The following is a 16,684-nucleotide window of genomic DNA, read 5'->3' as shown; positions in this document are numbered from 1 at the left end:
TGTGAGATGGCACCCAGCAAGTAGCTCCCTTATCTCTTATCTACTCTTTGTCAACCCCCCTCTCAGCCTGCTGATGAGAAGCAATGGGGAGGGCAGGTTCTTCCTTTGGTTGTTACCACTGCACAAAAGGTAGAAAATTGAATGGAAGCACCAAGGAGAGATGGTGACAAGATTACAGCTTGCCACAAACTATTTTATACAGCACTCCTGCAGTCAGGGTTCATCACTGGCTTGGTGACAGGATTTGGACATAGGGCCCTGGGATTAAATCTAATGTTCACCCATGGTAGGAGTCCCCTTGCTGATCTCTGTTTGTCAGTGAGACTCAACCTGGACTATTAGGTACAACAGGTGCCATAGGTTCAGAATTTGTTAGCTCAGAATGCCATGGAGAGCTAACACGGGTCAATGGTCTCTCAATAAATCTATTCTTTTTGGAGGGGGTACTGTGGTTACCCTTGTATAGACGGGGATGCAGAAGGACCCTGGCACCAGTCAGACTCTCAGCCATTGCCTGTACCAAGTGTGAAGGAGTTCTCTGGCAGACTGAGTACTACCAAAGAAGGGAAAAAGTAAATGAGAGGGATGACAGAAATGAGGGAGAAGGGGGAGATTGAGGGCAGCCACTATCTGCTGCCTTGAGACATATCAGTGTGGGGAGTAATCTGTGGCTGCAGATGTCATCACATAAATGTGATGGAGGATCTCCAGGAAGCCTCATACATCAGAAACAAACTACAGGGTTTTGAAGTTCCTGCAAAGAGAATTATCTCTCTATGGATAACTGAAAAAAAAAAAAAAAGACTCCTATTCACAAAATGGAAAGAATTGTTACCTTCCTTAATATTCTTAAATATATATATATATAGGGCTGGGCCCTGTAATCCTAGCTACTCAAGAGGCTGAGATCTGAGGACTGTGGTTCAAAGTTAGCTGAGGCAGAAAAGTCCCTGTGAGACTCTTCTCTCCAATTAACCTCAAAAACTGGAAGTGGAGCTGTGGCTCAAAAGTGGTAAGAGCCTTGAGCAAAAAAGAGCTCAGGGGCAGCACCCAGGCCATGAGATCAATAATCCTAGCTGCTTGGGAGACAGATTGAGGGATCATGGGTTAAAGCTAGACCAAGAACCAATGTTCAAATGCCTCCATTTCAACCAATGACCAGGCGTAATGGTGTGCATAGTCATTCCAACAGCAAAGGGAAGCATGAACAGGGGGAACACAGTCCAGGCTGGCCCAGGCACAGATCACTATTTCAAGAATAACCAAGACAAAAGGGCTGGTAGAGTTTCTCAAGTGGTATATGTCAGCTTACCAAGCAAGAGGCCCTGCGTTCAAATCCCAATACCTCCAAATGGGGAAAGAAAGAAGAGGGGGAGAGAAAGAGCATGTGTGCCTGCCAGCTAACCAGCCAGCCACTACTGAGTGTGGTAGGTCAGGCTATAATTCTAGCTACTTAGAAAGTAGAGATTGCAAAGATCAGAGTTTAGAGGACAGCCCTGTCAAAAAAGTTTGTGAGACTCTACCTTAGTCAATAAAAAGCTAGACGTATGCTGGGCACTGGTGGCTCACACCTGTAATCCTAGCTACTCATGAGGCTGAGATCTGAGGATCACGGTTCAAAGCCAGCCCGGGTAGGAAAGTCCATGAGACTCTTATCTCCAATTAACCACCAGAAAAACTGGAAGTGGCTCTGTGGCTAAAGTGATAAGAGTGCTACCCTTAAACTGAAGAGCTCAGGGACAACACTCAGGCCAAGTTCAAGCCTCATGACAAAAAAAAAAAAAAAAAAAAGGGCTGGAATGTGGCTTAGCCATAGAGTGCTTGCCTAGCATGCATGAAGCCCTGGGTTTAATTCCTCAGCACCACAGAAACAGAAAAAGCCAGAAGTGGTGCTGTGACTCAAGTGGTAGAGTGCTAGCCTTGAGCAAAAGGGACAGTGCCCAGGCCCTGAGTTCAACCCCCAGGACTAGCAAAAGAAAAAAAAAAAGCTAGATATGGTGATGCACATTCATCTCAGCTATGCAAAGAGCACACACAGGAGGAGCAAAATTCAGTTCAGCTCAAGCATAAATTCAAGATCTTACTCAAAAAATGACAAAAGCGGGGCTGGGGATATGGCCTAGTGGCAAGAGTGCCTGCCTCATATACATGAGGCCCTGGGTTCAATTCCCCAGCACCACATATACAGAAAATGGCCAGAAGTGGCGTTGTGGCTCAAGTGGCAGAGTGCTAGCCTTGAGCAAAAAGAAGCCAGGGACAGTGCTCAGGCCCTGAGTCCAAGCCCCAGGACTGGCCAAAAAAAAAAAAAAAATGACAAAAGGGCTAAGAATGTGGCTTAGCAGCCGAGTGCTTGCCTAGCATGCATGAAGGCCTGGGTTCGATTCCTCAGCACCACATAAACAGAAAAGGCCAGAAGTGGTGCTGTGGCTCAAGAGGTAGTGCTAGCCTTGAGCAAAAAGAAGCCAGGAACAGCGCTCAGGCCCTGAGCTGTAAGCCCTCAGGACTGGCCAAAAAACAAAACAAAACAAAAAATGACAAAAACAAAAAGGGCTGTGGGGTGGAAGCTTAAGTGGCACAGCAACTAGCCATCAAGTACAAAGCTTAGTTCAAATCTAATCACCAAAACCAAGAATTTCTAGCCTGGAATTTATCCAAACTGCAGGCTCTCAACAAGTGTAGTAGACTGTTCTAGAAACCATATCATGTTCTTACCTCTAGCCGACGGATGATCTCCCGCAGAGGAAGTGCTGACTCCTGTCCACCGATGAAAGTGGTGGTGGGCAAGTGGAAGACCTTGTCGAGGTCAGACTCGTCTAGGCCATAGAATCCTACAGGCAACAAGGGAGAAGGCACAGCCATGCAGGGAGCACAATTTATGGGAAAGGGAAGGGATGCCCCAGGAGCAAGAAGAAGAAAATAAATTTTTTGTGTGTGTTTGTATATACATTATATATACACATATATAAAACAAAACTGGCATATATGAAAACAAGTAATATTTTATAGCCATAAATAGAAGTTTTAGTAATAAATGGTAGCTGAGGTTATTACTAGGTGTCAAAGGTAAACCAGAATAAGGCTATTATGCACGTATTAGTAAAGTGTGCCAATTATTTATAATTTAGAGACAAATTTATTTCAAAATCCCCAAAGATAAAAACCAAATTTTGGAGGAAGACAGCCCATGAGAAAGTACTTCAGAAGTTGATCAAAAAAGCACAGAGTTAAGAAAAGAGTTCAAATAGGAAATAAGGAACTAGCAGATAAAACAGCAGATCATATCAGTTATATAACAATACATGTATGTGTGAGTGACAAAGAGTTGGGGGATTAAGAAGTGAGGAGAAACTGTTACCAGGAACTCAACAGTCTGTGGGAGAACTGCCCAGCAGAGTCTACGTGGGAGCAGAGAATGAGTCAATGGCCCTCAACTTTGGATAGCCATAGGCCTCCATCTCTGGAATGCACATTCTAAGAGCATCTGCAGACAGTACTTAGCAACTCTTTCCCTTTCCAGTCTGATCACTATTGAGCGCTATCTTGCTCAAGGAGTACTCAATCCAGGGAAGAAGCTGCCTCGTCTGAAAGTGTATTTCAGATTGATAAAGGGCAATATGGATGGGGCTCATCTCTTCCTTCAGCATCCCATGACTGTTTCATTGAGATCATTATTAAAGGAGACTGTCAAGTGCACCACAGGTGCTTTTTTCCAGTTTGGCACCTACTCTGAAATAATCTACAGATTTGTCACTTCAGTTTCTCACACCAGCACTTTCTCAGCCTTCAGGACTGGAAAGTGAGTTGACAAGTACACTGCAGAGTCATCTATACCACTGGATAATTATACACTCTCAACATTTCCTGCTAAAATTAAGATATAAGCATCAGATAGGGTTAATTTATAGTTTTTAAAAACAACTATGGGGGGCTGGGGATATGGCCTAGTGGCAAGAGTGCCTGCCTCATATACATGAGGCCCTGGGTTCAATTCCCCAGCACCACATATACAGAAAATGGCCAGAAGTGGCGCTGTGGCTCAAGTGGCAGAGTGCTAGCCTTGAGCAAAAAGAAGCCAGGGACAGTGCTCAGGCCCTGAGTCCAAGCCCCAGGACTGGCAAAAAAAAAAAAAAAAAAAAAAAACAACAACTATGGGCCATAACCTCTGGGAGGACTTGAAAAATTCATGCTCCCAGTCTTAGGTGGCCTAGGAATGTCCCCCAGTGACTCCCATTCAAGCTGGATTTGGGAATCAAATCCTTTATTAGCTAGTACTTTAGGATAGGGTTTGTTTTTTTTTATTGTTGTTGTTTTTTTGCCAGTCCTGGGGCCTGAACTCAGGGCCTGAGCACTGTGAGCTCTCTTTGCTCAAGGCTAGCACTCTATGACTTGAGCTACCACACCACTTCCAGCTTTTTCTGTGTATGTGGTACTGAAGAATCGAACCCAGGGCTTCATGCATGCTAGGCAAGCACTCTTAGGATAGTTTTTAAGTGTACAAAGTAAATTGTTTCTCAGCTCCTTTCACATTCATTAAAGCAAGGACAAATCTGCTTGTCTTTACTTGAGGAAGGTGTGGCTTGAGCACACCTTCCATTCTCTCAAGGAGGACACTGCAGTCTTGGGGTCTGGGGGAGGCAGACAGTTCTCACCCACAGTTCAGCTTGTGCTTCTGGAGGTAAATCAAAATCATTTTTGAGAAACTTTCCCAATCTGATGAAAAAACTCAGGGACATATCAGGGGACCAGAATATAAAAACAGTGCCCCATCTTATGAGGATATTTGGATTATGAAGCTATCTAGTAAGAGTATGTCTCAGAGAAGAATGTAGCATGAAGGTCGGGAAGGCAGGGCTTCACCATGTGCTAGTCCTTCACACCCTGAATTGCAGAGTTCCTGGGCTGTACACTGTTCAGCCTCAGAACTTCTAGCCCCATTTCTAGCTCTTCAGCAATTTGAGAAATTAAACTATAGATATCTGCAAAAGGAAAGCAATAGAGATATATTCTTCTCCATTCCTTCACTAAGTGAAACTAGAATCATTAGACATTATATGTAAAACAAATTTAAGATAACCCCCAGAAAGGGGCAAAGAAGGCAGACTGGCCAGGAAGTCTCTGGATTTCCTTTGCTCCAATATCTCAGGCCTGGAGAAGCAGCAGCTTAGAAATTCTAAGAGGTACAGATAACAAATGGGCCACAAAAACTGTTATCTACCCAAAGGATGAGGAAGGCAGCCGTCTGCCAACATAGAAAGCTTTTAGAATTACTGCTCCACACCAGTCAAAAATCACAGTTAACACTATGGCCTCTCACCAGGCTTTTAGAAGCCCATGCACCCATCCCATATTAAGAATCAAAGACGGAGCCCAAACTTTCCGTCCCTTTGGGACGCACTACACCATGCCCCATACCCACCTCCAGGAACAAAGCAGTATCCACTTCCCCTTGCCAGAGCAATGTCCAAAGAGGTCTGCTGCACCAGAAGATTTAAATAAGGACTGAGGAGCAGTGGCACATCTATAATCCTAGCTACTCAGGAGGCTCAGACCTGGAAGATCTCAGTTTGAAGCCAGCCCTGGCAGAAAATATGTGAGTGTCTATCTCCAGTTGATTGGCAAAAAGCCAGACTGAAGGCATAGCTCAGGTGGTACAACACAGACTAGGAGCAGAAAATAGAAAGTGAACGAGAGGCTCCTGAGTTCAAGCCCTAATACCTGTACATTTAAAAAAAGATCCTGATGCTCATAACACTGCCAAAGACCCTCATTTTGATTAAAAAACAAAACAAACTACTGAAACTTAGTGTGATGGCATAGGTCTATTATCCTAGTACTTGGGAGGCTGAAGCAGAAGGATCAAGTTCAAGGCCAGCCTGGACTACACAGTGGATTTAAGGCCTAACTTGGCTACAATTAAGACCTTAGCTACTACTAATCCAAAATACTTAAAAGAAAAAAAAACTGAAAAATCCTCACTGACTGACATCTATGCCCACACATACCATAAACTTCTAAAACTACAAAGAAAACTTCTAAAACTACAAAGGAAAATCTTGAAAGCAGCCATACTAAAGTGATATCTCTTACATTAGAAAAACAATCTGAATAGCAGAGGATTTCTCATCCAAGACCCTGGAGGCTAGATGGAAGTGGTACAGTTGTCACTATCTGAGAGAAAAGGACCCTATCACATAGAAGCCTATATCCAAAAATATCTGTATTAATTAAGGAGAAATTAAAAAGATCCTTCAGTGAAGTAAAACTCGTAAATCCCAAAAGAATAGTCAAAGGAAATTCTCTGAACAGGAAGGGAAGCAATAAAAGAAATGCTACAAATGAAAAAAGAATACAAGAAAAATTTGAGTAAATACAACAGTGGTTCCCTTTCTTTTTGGGTCTGCTTAAGTATGTATGGTAGTTGAAGCAAACATGTAACACTCTGATGGGGCTATAAGAGAAAACATGTAAGACAATTATAAATGGAAGAAAGCAAGGAGATATAAAAGAAGACCAAGTTTCTATTTAACTTGAACAGATAGAATGATGACATTAGAAGACGGATACATTTTTACATAAAAATAGAAATTTTAAAACAGGGATATAAAAATAATGGACAGGAAATAACAGTAAAGAAGTAAAATGAAACAACTGAGAAGAAAACGACAGATTTGCACAATTGCAGATAATTTTATTAACCATCAACTATGTGAATATAGTAAATTAAAGAGTTGGCAGTATAGATTAATAACAAAAAGGTAATAAAAATCCCCACAAAAAACCAACCAACTATCTTTTTGTTTGTGCTGTTGAGCTGGTATTGGAGCTTCAACTCAGGATGTCCTGCCCTTTTCACTCATGGCAAATGCTCTCTAACACTTGAACCACATCTCAATTTCTGGCTTTTTCTGCTCAGGCTGGCTCTGATCTGCTATATCAAGGTCCTCAGATTGCAGTCTCCTGATTAGCTAGGATTATAGGCATGAAACATCAGCACCCACTAATAGGATTTTTTTTTTTAATTTAAGAACTTCACTTCAAATATGATATGGACAGATACAGAACACAAGGATGGAAAAAATATGAACATTAGTTGAATGAAAATAGGGAAAATTGAGGGCATCAGAGGTAGTATAAGCTTATAAATAACAATGTCACAAGTTCAATTCCTAGTACTGCCAAATTTTTTAAAAAAAAAATTTAGACTTCAGAAAAAGAAAATTACTATGTGGCTTATGTCTTCAAACCTAGCTTTTCAGGAAACTGACATCTGAGGATGGTGATTCAAAGCCAGTCCAGGCAGTCAAGTCTGTGAGACCCTTATCTCCAATAAACTACCAAAAAAAAAAAAAAGCTGAAAGTGGAGCTATAGCTCAAGTGGTAGAGCACTCAGAACCTGAGTTCAAGTCCTAGACTGGCGCACACGCACACGCGCACACACACATACATATGCACATACGTGCACATACATACACAGGAAAGAAAATTACGAGGGACACAAAGGGACATTACATCAAAATAAAAAAAGATCCATCTATGGAAAAGACACACAGCAATCCTAAATGTTCATGCAATAAATAAGAGAGCTAGGAAATGTGTGGATCCAAAACCAATAGGAGGGGCTGGGGATATGGCCTAGTAGCAAGAGTGCTTGCCTCGTATACATGAGGCCCTGGGTTCAATTCCCCAGCACCACATATACAGAAAATGGCCAGAAGTGGCGCTGTGGCTCAAGCGGCAGAGGGCTAGCCTTGAGCAAAAGGAGGCCAGGGCAGTGCTCAGACCCTGAGTCCAAGCCCCAGGACTGGCAAAAAAAAAAAAAAAAAAAAAAAAAGCATCAAAACCAATAGGACTGAAATGAGAAGTAGACAAACCTGCACATGTAAAGACTTCAATACTGCTTTTTCAAAAACATCAGAAAAGGACTGGGAATGGGGCTTAGTGGTAGAATGCTTGCCTAGCATACATGAAGCCCTGGGTTCTATTCCTCAGTACTACATATACCCAAAAAGCCAGAAGTGGCACTGTGGCTCAAGTGGTAGAGTGCTATCCTTGAACAAAAGAAGCTCAGGGACAGTGCCCAGGCCCTGAGTTCAAGCCCTAGGACTGACAAAAAACCCAAAACAACAACAAAAGCAAAAAGAAACAACAGAAAAGATCTTCTATAAAGATATATGAGAATCTAACAGTCATCAAGTAAGACCTAACTGGTATAGAAAGTTGAACATGACATTGACTTAAACACTACACCCACTTTTCAAGTTGCCATAGAACACATGCCAAGACAATTGACATTAAACCAAAATAAAACAAAAATCTCAATAGTTATATTCCAATTCTAATCATACAGGATCAATTCACTGACTACAATGAAATCAATCTGAAGATTAAAAAGGTAACAAGAAAAATTTCCAAAACCTTGGTTACTAGACAATACTCTTCTAAATAACCCCCAGTGCCCAAAAAGTAGTAACATGGGGGTGGCAAAAGTATCAACCGAATTTAGAGCACACATATTAAAGTTTGTGGAATAGCTAAACCAGAAGAGGGAAATTTACATGAGAAAAGTCTTTAATAATTTAAATCCTACACCCCAGGACTAGTAGAAGGAAAAACAAAACCCAACAAGCTAAGAAAAGAGCTAATAAGGAATATAAATCAATGACATCGAAAAGTGCAAAGCAATAGAGAAAAACCAATGACACAAAGCTGGTAACAGTGGGCTGGGAATATGGCCTAGTGGTACAGTGCTTACCTCGTATACTGGGTTCGATGCCTCAGCACCACAAATATAGAAAAAGCTGGATGTGGCACTGTGGCTCAAGTGGTAGAGTGCTAGCCTTGAGCAAAAAGAAGCCAGGGACAGTGCTCAGGCCCTGAGTTCAAGCCCCAGAACTGGCAAAAAATATAATAAAAATAAAAGATAGGTAACACTGGCAAATCTCTTGTATAAGTGACAAAGAACAAAATTTACTAACATCAGGAATGAAACAGGATGCACCAAAGACCCTTCAGATACCAAGAAAATACTAAAAGAGTATTGTGAATCATTCTATGTAAATCTGACAACTCAGGTGTAATGAACCATTTACTCAATAGGAAATACTTACCCAATAGAAAACAGATAATTTGCTGGGCATTGGTGGCTCATGCCTGTAATCCTAGCTACTCAGGAGGTTGGGATCTGAGGATCTAGGTTCAAAGCCAATCTGAGAAAAGTCTGAGAGACTCTTATCTCCAATTAACCACAAAAAGCCTGAAGCGGAGCTATGGCTCAAGTGGTAGAAAGCTAGCCTTGAGCAAAAAAGCTCAAGGGCAGCACCCAAGCCCCAAGTTCAAGCCCTAGTACTGGCATTCCCCCCCCCCCCCAAAAAAAGACCATTTGAATAGTCCCATACCAAGAGAAATCTAACTTTAAAAAACAAACAAGACCCAGGTGCTGGTGGCTCATAGGACTGTGGTTCAAAGTTAGCCAGGGCAGAAAAGTCCTTGTGAGACTTAACCACTCAAAAACAGGAAGTGAAGCTGTAGCTCAGTGATAGAGTGCTTGCTAGCTCTAAGCAAAAAGAAGTCAGAGACAGTGCTCAGGCCCTGAGTTCAAGCCCCAGAACCGGCACCAAACAAACCAACACACACAACTTGCCAGGAACCAGGGGTTCACATGTTTAGTTCTAGCTACTCAGAAGGCTGAGATCTGAGAATTGTGGTTGGAAGTCAGCCTGAGTAGGCAAATTATCTCCAGTTTACCAAAAAGCCAGAAGTGGAACTGTGGTTCAAGTGGTAGAGTGTCAGACTTGGGCAAAAAAAGCTAAGGAGCAGCATCTAGGCCCTGAGTTCAACAAAGTGGTATGGAGGATAGAGGGAAGGGATCCTGAGTGTTGACTATGTAGATGAGGGTCCTGGTGTGATGTGACTGTAGTTGTGCAACCCATTTACTGACTAAATGGCATGAAGTCACTCTGTTGTTTCTTAAAATGAATCTACAATTAAGCCTGGAGGAGGTGTTGAGTGCTGTGGCTCACACCTATAATTTCATCTATTAAGGAAGCGGAGATTAAGAGGACTGTGTTTCAAGGACAACCTAAACAAAAAGTTAGTAAGACTTCATCTCAACCAATAGAATAGCTGGGTATGGCGGTATGTGTCTGTCACTCCAGTTATGCCAGAAATCTAAATAGGAAGATTGTGGTCCAGGCAAGCCATCATAAAAATGTGAGATCCTATCTTAAATATAAGTAAAAGTGCTGAAGGTGGGGCTCAAATAGTAGAGCACCTGCCTGGCATGTGTAAGGTCCTGAATTTAAAGTTCCAGTACCAAAGAGGAAAAAAAAAAAAAAAAGGAAGAAGAAGAAGAAGGCCTACAGGGGGAAAGAAGAAACTGGCCATAGGACAAGGGAGAAGGCGAATGACAGCAGGCAGATGGCCCTAAAACCTCAACTCTGGATTCCTCAAAAGGTATTCTGTCCAGAATCAAGGGACATGAAGGACTCTCAAATGTTTTTAATACTTGAAACAGGGAACATTCTGGAGATCTTGTCCAGAATGCCCAGGAAGCAGAATCTGAAAGAATCCAGAGTCTAGCTAAAGCCAAGCACACAATGTAGAACACATGAGAAGCCCCCATGCAGAACTGATGTGGTCTCAGGTCCCTGGCTGGCTCTGGAAGGTACAGTGAAGATGGAAATTCACAATAAAGCAATGGTAAAGCACATGTGAGGATGAAAATGCTCTTCGAACACAAAATGAACAGAAACTAAATGACAGCCAGGAACATTATGGTACTTAGTTAATAATTAAAGGGGAAAAATATATTTCAAAACAATTAGCAAACTTAATACTGATAGAAATTGTATCAACTTTCCCCAAATCACATGCTTGGAAAAGTTGCACCTCCTATTCAAATGAAGTCCTCAACTCTGGGAAGGTGAAAGGCTCATTATTTTCATACCTCCTACTGTAAGCATTCCAAGTCGTTCCTTGAAAACTGCAAGATCTGAGAGGCAGAGTGGGGTAGCATGGGTGAGTGCAGAAGGAAAAAGACAGATGAGAGTTAGTTTCAAACCCAAACACCAAACCCCTACACTATCATTACAGTAACAGACAGCATGGACACTATCACATGAACACACACACCAAAGGAAACATGGGTGGACTGTGGGAGGTTAGGGGATCCTGTTGGGGTAAACGTGGGACTTGTCCATAGAACAGCTGGAATAACATGAGTCAGAGGTGGGATGGCACTCCCCAGATACCTCAAAGCCATCAGGCAGCGTCATTTGATCTCCTCATCTGCCTAGTTTGCAGAAGTACACACACAGCTTGCTCCTGGGAAGTTGTACATGCCCAATCTAGACAACCATGGATGAAAAAAGTAGGAAACAAAAAACAAAAAGGAGCTAGGCGCTGGTGGCTCACACCTATAATCCTAGCTACTCAGGAGGCAGAGTTCTGAGAATTCCAATTCAAAGCCAGGCAGGCAGGAAAGTCTGTGAGACTCTTATCTCTAATTAACCACCAGAATTCTGGAAATGGCACTGTGGTTCAAAGTGGTAGGGCGCTAGCCTTGAGCTGAAGAGTTCAGGGACAGTGCTCAGGCCCAGAGTTCAAGCCCCACGACCACAGACTACCACCACCACCACCAACAACAAAAGGCCTAGTCTGAAGAGCTACCACTTCTCAAAATTGAATTCAAGCAGTAGTCTATATTATAAATCTCCCAAATATTTCCTCACAAGGCAAGCAAAGCTAGATCAGAAGCAGTCAACAGCTGAAAACATCCCAAGAACCCCAGCTACACACAGCTGAACAGAGTTGTACATTTTCCCTCTACTAAGCTTTGCAAAGCACTTTTCTTGGGGGGAGGGGGTTGGTTGGGGGGCTAGAACTCTGGGCCAGAGTGCTGTCCCTGAGCTCCTCAGCTCACGGTAGCACTCTACCACTTGAGCCACAGCTCCACTTCCAGTTTTCTGGTGGTAAATTGGAGATAGGACTTTCCTGCCTGGGCTGGCTTTGAACTGTGATCTTCAGATCTCTGCTTCCTGAGTAGCTAAGATTATAGGCGTGGGCCACCAGCACCCAGCTTGCAAAACATTTCTTACCCTATGTAAAAACTCCTAGTTACTAATGAAGCTCAAGATATACACTTGAACACATGTAATTTCCTTTCCTGACTGATTGCCTGGACAATGGGGAGGATAGCTAGTGATGACAGAGGTGCATAGAGGGGCTGATAACTAAACACTCGGACCCAGGGTCACTGTGGCTGCAGATGCGCCTACCCTGGTGAGCAGAGAAAGGCTAGTTCAGTGCTTCCTTTCAACCGGATGGTCCCAACCCTGAACTTGATGAGTTCCTAAAGCCATCTTCCCTTAGAGGACAAAGGCACTGGACCTCAGGACTCAGTTTTTCCTGAAGACAGTATCTAAGCTCTGTGCAAAAACAGGGATGCTGCAGAGCACTGGTGGCTCATACTAGTAATCCTAGCTGCTCAGGAGGTTGAGATCAGAGGATCGCAATATGAAGCCAGCTCTGGCAGAAGTCTCTGTGAGGCTCTTATCTCCAATTAACCATGCAAAAATTGGAAGTGATGCTGGGGCTCATGTGGTAGAGTGCTAGCTTTGAGCACAGAGGACCAGGGACAGTACCCAGGCCTGGAGTTCAAACCTCACAACCAGCAAAACAACAACAAAAAAACCAAACTGCTTTGCTTAAGATGAAGGTAAAGAATCTTAATTTTTTTCCCTTCAGTCTCTGGAATCAAGGAAAGAGACTATGACTGTGTCAAGCAGTCATCAGTGTTCTAGGAACAATCTGACACAGGGGAGAACATCAAGGGGAATTGTGTATGCTCATTCCTATTTTTAAAAATTCCTAAAGGCAGGCTGGGAATATGGCCTAGTGGCAAGAGTGCTTGCCTCGTATACATGAAGCCCTGGGTTCGATTCCTCAGCACCACATATATAGAAAAAGCCAGAAGTGGCGCTGTGGCTCAAGTGGTAGAGTGATAGCCTTGAGCAAAAAGAAGCCAGGGACAGTGCTCAGGCCCTGAGTTCAAGCACCAGGACACAGACACACCCACACCCACACCCACACCCAGACACAGACACAGACACAGACACACACACACGCACATGCGAAAAGGGCTGGGGATATGGCCTAGTGGCAAGAGTGCTTGCCTCGTATACATGAAGCCCTGGGTTCAATTCCCCAGCACCACATATACAGAAAACGGCCAGAAGTGGTGCTGTGGCTCAAGTGGCAGGGTGCTAGCCTTGAGTAAAAAAAGAAGCCAGGGACAGTGCTAAGGCCCTGAGTCCAAGCCCCAGGACTGGACAAAAAAGAAAACAAAAAACCAAAAAGAAAAAAACAAAGAAAAGATACACATGATTAAAATATGAGCAAAGGAAATGGGTGCTGGTGGCTCACATGTAACTACCTAAAAAAAAAAAAAAATCCTAAAGGCAGTATGGAATGTTTATCTTTAGGGTCCTGGATATGTGGATGTTTTTGCTTTGAACTGTATACTAGTTTTCTTTTTTTGCTGGTCCTGGGATTTGAACTTTGGGCCTGGGCCCTGTCCCTGAGTTCCTTTTCGCTCAAGGCTAGCGCTATACCATTTGAGCCACAACGCCACTGCCACTCTCAGCCTTTTCTGTGATAAACTGGAGATAAGAGTCTCATGGACTTTTCTGCCTAGACTGGCTTTGAACCATGATCTTCAGATCTCAGCCTCCTGTAGCTAGGATTATAGGTGTGAGCCACCAACATCTGGCTACTTTTTATATTTTAAAGAAAAAGCAAACTAAGGATGCAAAGCCAGAGGAGGGTGAAAATAGAACAAGATATTAAGTTATCATTTACAGAAAGCACAAGATTTCCAGTGCCCTCAAGAACTCTTAAGTATTTTAACAGTTCATGGATGAGTTCAGGTATGAGAAGTGGCTTCTAAGTGATACACAGCAGGTAAGAAACAGGAACAGGACACCAAGAGAAAGTGTAATTCGGTTTGCTAGTTCTTGGGCACCTACAAAGAATCCTCTTGAATGACAGATGTCTTTGTGGTTCAGGCCTTCACTCCTTTTAAGGGTGACCAGATCCACAGTGACTTTAATGCCCTTTGGGTATGGCCTCAGCCCAGTCACCTCTGGAGTCACTGAGGCACATTGCCTCACTCTGAAAGCTAGTTAAAAATCAAATCTAGCCAGGCACTGGTAGCTCATGCCTATAATCCTAGCTACTCAGGAGGTTGAGATCTGAGGATTATGGTAAGAAGCCAGCCAGGGTAGAAAAGTATGTGAGACTCTTATCTGCAGCACACTATTAAAAGCTGGAAGTGGAGCTGTGGCTCAAGTATTAGAAAGCTAGCCTTGAGCAAAAGAAGCTCAGGGACAGTGCTTAGGCCCTAAATTCAAGCCCCAGAACCAGCACAGAAAAAAAGAGGGGGTGGGGGTGGGGGGAAAAAGGGAGAGTGGGAAAGAAGGACGGAAGAAAGGAAGGAAAGAAGGGAATTTGGAAGGAGGAAGGGAAGGGAGGAAAGAAAAAGGAAGAGAAGAAAAGCCCACAACTTGAGACATGGCCACTGCAGCATACATCTGTAGGTCTAGCTGTCATGAGACTAAGGAAAGGGAGGATACTTGAACATGTAAGTTGGACACAAGCCTGAGCAACATAGAGACTCTAGCTCAAAAATAACCAACCAGAAGCCAGTGGCTCATGCCTATAATCCTAGCTACTTAGGAGCCTGAGATATGAGGATGGAGGTTTCCAACCCAGTGTGGGGAGGAAAGTCTGTGAGACTCATATCTCCAACAAACCACAAAACAGCTGAAGTGAAGTTGTGTTTCAAGTAGTAGAGTGCTAGCCTTAAACATTATAAACCTCAGGGACAATACCTAGGCCTTGAGTTCAAGCCCCAGCACAGGGGTTGGAGTGGTGGTTTGAAGTGCATTCTCAAGGCATCAAGGAGCAAACCTGAGAGCCTGGAAGGTCAGGAGAATAATGGGAGTGCTGTCATTACTCACAGTGATGTTTAATGTCAGAGACACAAGAACAAATTCATTTAAGTAGCTGAAATGCTACCAAAGCTTCAGTGTTTGTTTTTTTTTTAACTTTTCAATTATCTCACTTAAGTTTATTTCCTAATATTGTTGTTAGGAATTTACAAATACTACTGCATACAGAAGTTTCACATTTTCTCCCGTCTATTTACAGAATGTATTTTGAACTCCTCTTAATTATGTTTAAGTCTCACACTGAAGAAGATATTGGTCATCTTTATGCAGGAGTTACTACAAACTGTGTATAAGAACCACAGAGGAAGGTATTTTTAAGTGGAAAGTGAGGGCAAGAGAGAACAGGAAGACCTCTCCTCTTCCCACCTTAAACAGCAAGGAAGGGATGACCAGCATAGCAAAGGCAATGTGATGCCTAATTGTAGTTAAGTATACAAGTCAGTCTGTTTCTAACTAAGCAGTCTCTCTCCAAAAGATGACAAGGAACTCCTGAAACTCACTAGACTTGACGTAATAGTAACATCCTGAAACTGCACTGTATACATATGTCTACCTAGTGACATCAACCTATGAGTCTTCTTTCAGGCCAGTTGGGAAAAGCCTCCTGGCAGACCTTAGGCAGCCCACCCTCATGTCCCTAGGTAGGAATACTAGAAATGATAGAGAGAACCTCACCAGTGCCTGTGAAAGGAATGTGAGAACTCCACCTTTCTTCCCAAAAGAACGCAGAATGCACAGTACAGTCTGACATAAATGAAGGTGGGCTTCCCTGGCCCCACAGAACACAGGTCATATATCCTCATTCCAGTCATCACCTGTAAACTAGGACTATGCAGGGTCACACAAGAGATGGAGCTGGTTCCCTGAGATGTTTTACCATGTATGGAAACTAGCATTTCATAGTCCCCACCCTGACAAATGCTGTGAGACAGGCTCCTCTCAAAAAAGGGTGTCTACTGGCAAGACAATGAGCTAGAACAAGGCCAGCAACCAAGGGCTCAATCCTTCTGGGGCACACAGAGAAGACCTTATTAGTCTGGAAGTCTCTGGAGTAGTACATGGGGCCTAAAGAAGTATGAGGCTGCCAGGTGGTGACAGGACTTGGGGATGGAGAGTGTTTCTATGCTAAAGGATAAGGTATGGGGGCTGGGAATGTGGCTTAGTGGTAGAGTGCTTGCCTAGCATGCATAAAGCCCTGGGTTCGATTCCTCAGTACCACATAAACACAAAAGCCACAAGTGGCGCTGTGGTTCAAGAGGTAGAGTGCTATCCTTGAGCAAAAGAAGCTGAGGGACAGTGCCCAGGCCCAGAGTTCAAGCCCTAGGACTGGCAAAAAAAAAAAAAAAAAGACCAGGTATAGAAAATAAGGCAACAAGACCTCTTAGGAACACTTCAAAGAAAGGCCCACTTCTTAGGAGCTAAGTTTTCACTAATGAGTAAAAGCATGATTCTGTCATGCCTTGTCTACAATACAAACTGGCCCAGTGCAGTAAAATTCAAGAGTTCTCCAAACTTCCTTCCTGTGGCATTATGATACGTATTTTTAATTTTGCCGTCCATGGTTTCGGGCTCATAATTTCCTTCCTAAGGCAGGTAACAGAAATTAGAGTTCCTCTTCCTCAAGCTGGTTCACAAAAAACCCTAATTTACAGCCTCTCTATTCTGGAGTGGCCATA

The 16,684-nt window shown here is 43.2% G+C and overlaps 1 protein-coding gene across 5 annotated transcripts in view; it reads right to left on the bottom strand.

Annotated features, from left to right (window-relative positions):
• Ogdh (oxoglutarate dehydrogenase) overlaps positions 1-16,684 on the bottom strand; it is a 74,008-nt gene that overhangs the window by 29,477 nt on the left and 27,847 nt on the right. For all 5 annotated transcript variants that reach the window (XM_048339359.1, XM_048339358.1, XM_048339360.1 and 2 more), the window contains exon 5: positions 2,713-2,828. In XM_048339359.1, the coding sequence (XP_048195316.1) occupies positions 2,713-2,828 (116 nt within the window). The remainder of the gene's footprint in view (positions 1-2,712; positions 2,829-16,684) is intronic.

This window comes from Perognathus longimembris, chromosome 2 (assembly GCF_023159225.1).
Source record: "Perognathus longimembris pacificus isolate PPM17 chromosome 2, ASM2315922v1, whole genome shotgun sequence".
Lineage (NCBI taxonomy): Eukaryota > Metazoa > Chordata > Mammalia > Rodentia > Heteromyidae > Perognathus > Perognathus longimembris.
The sequence above is the reverse complement of the archived record's forward strand: the minus strand, read 5'-3'. Positions and strand labels throughout refer to the sequence as shown.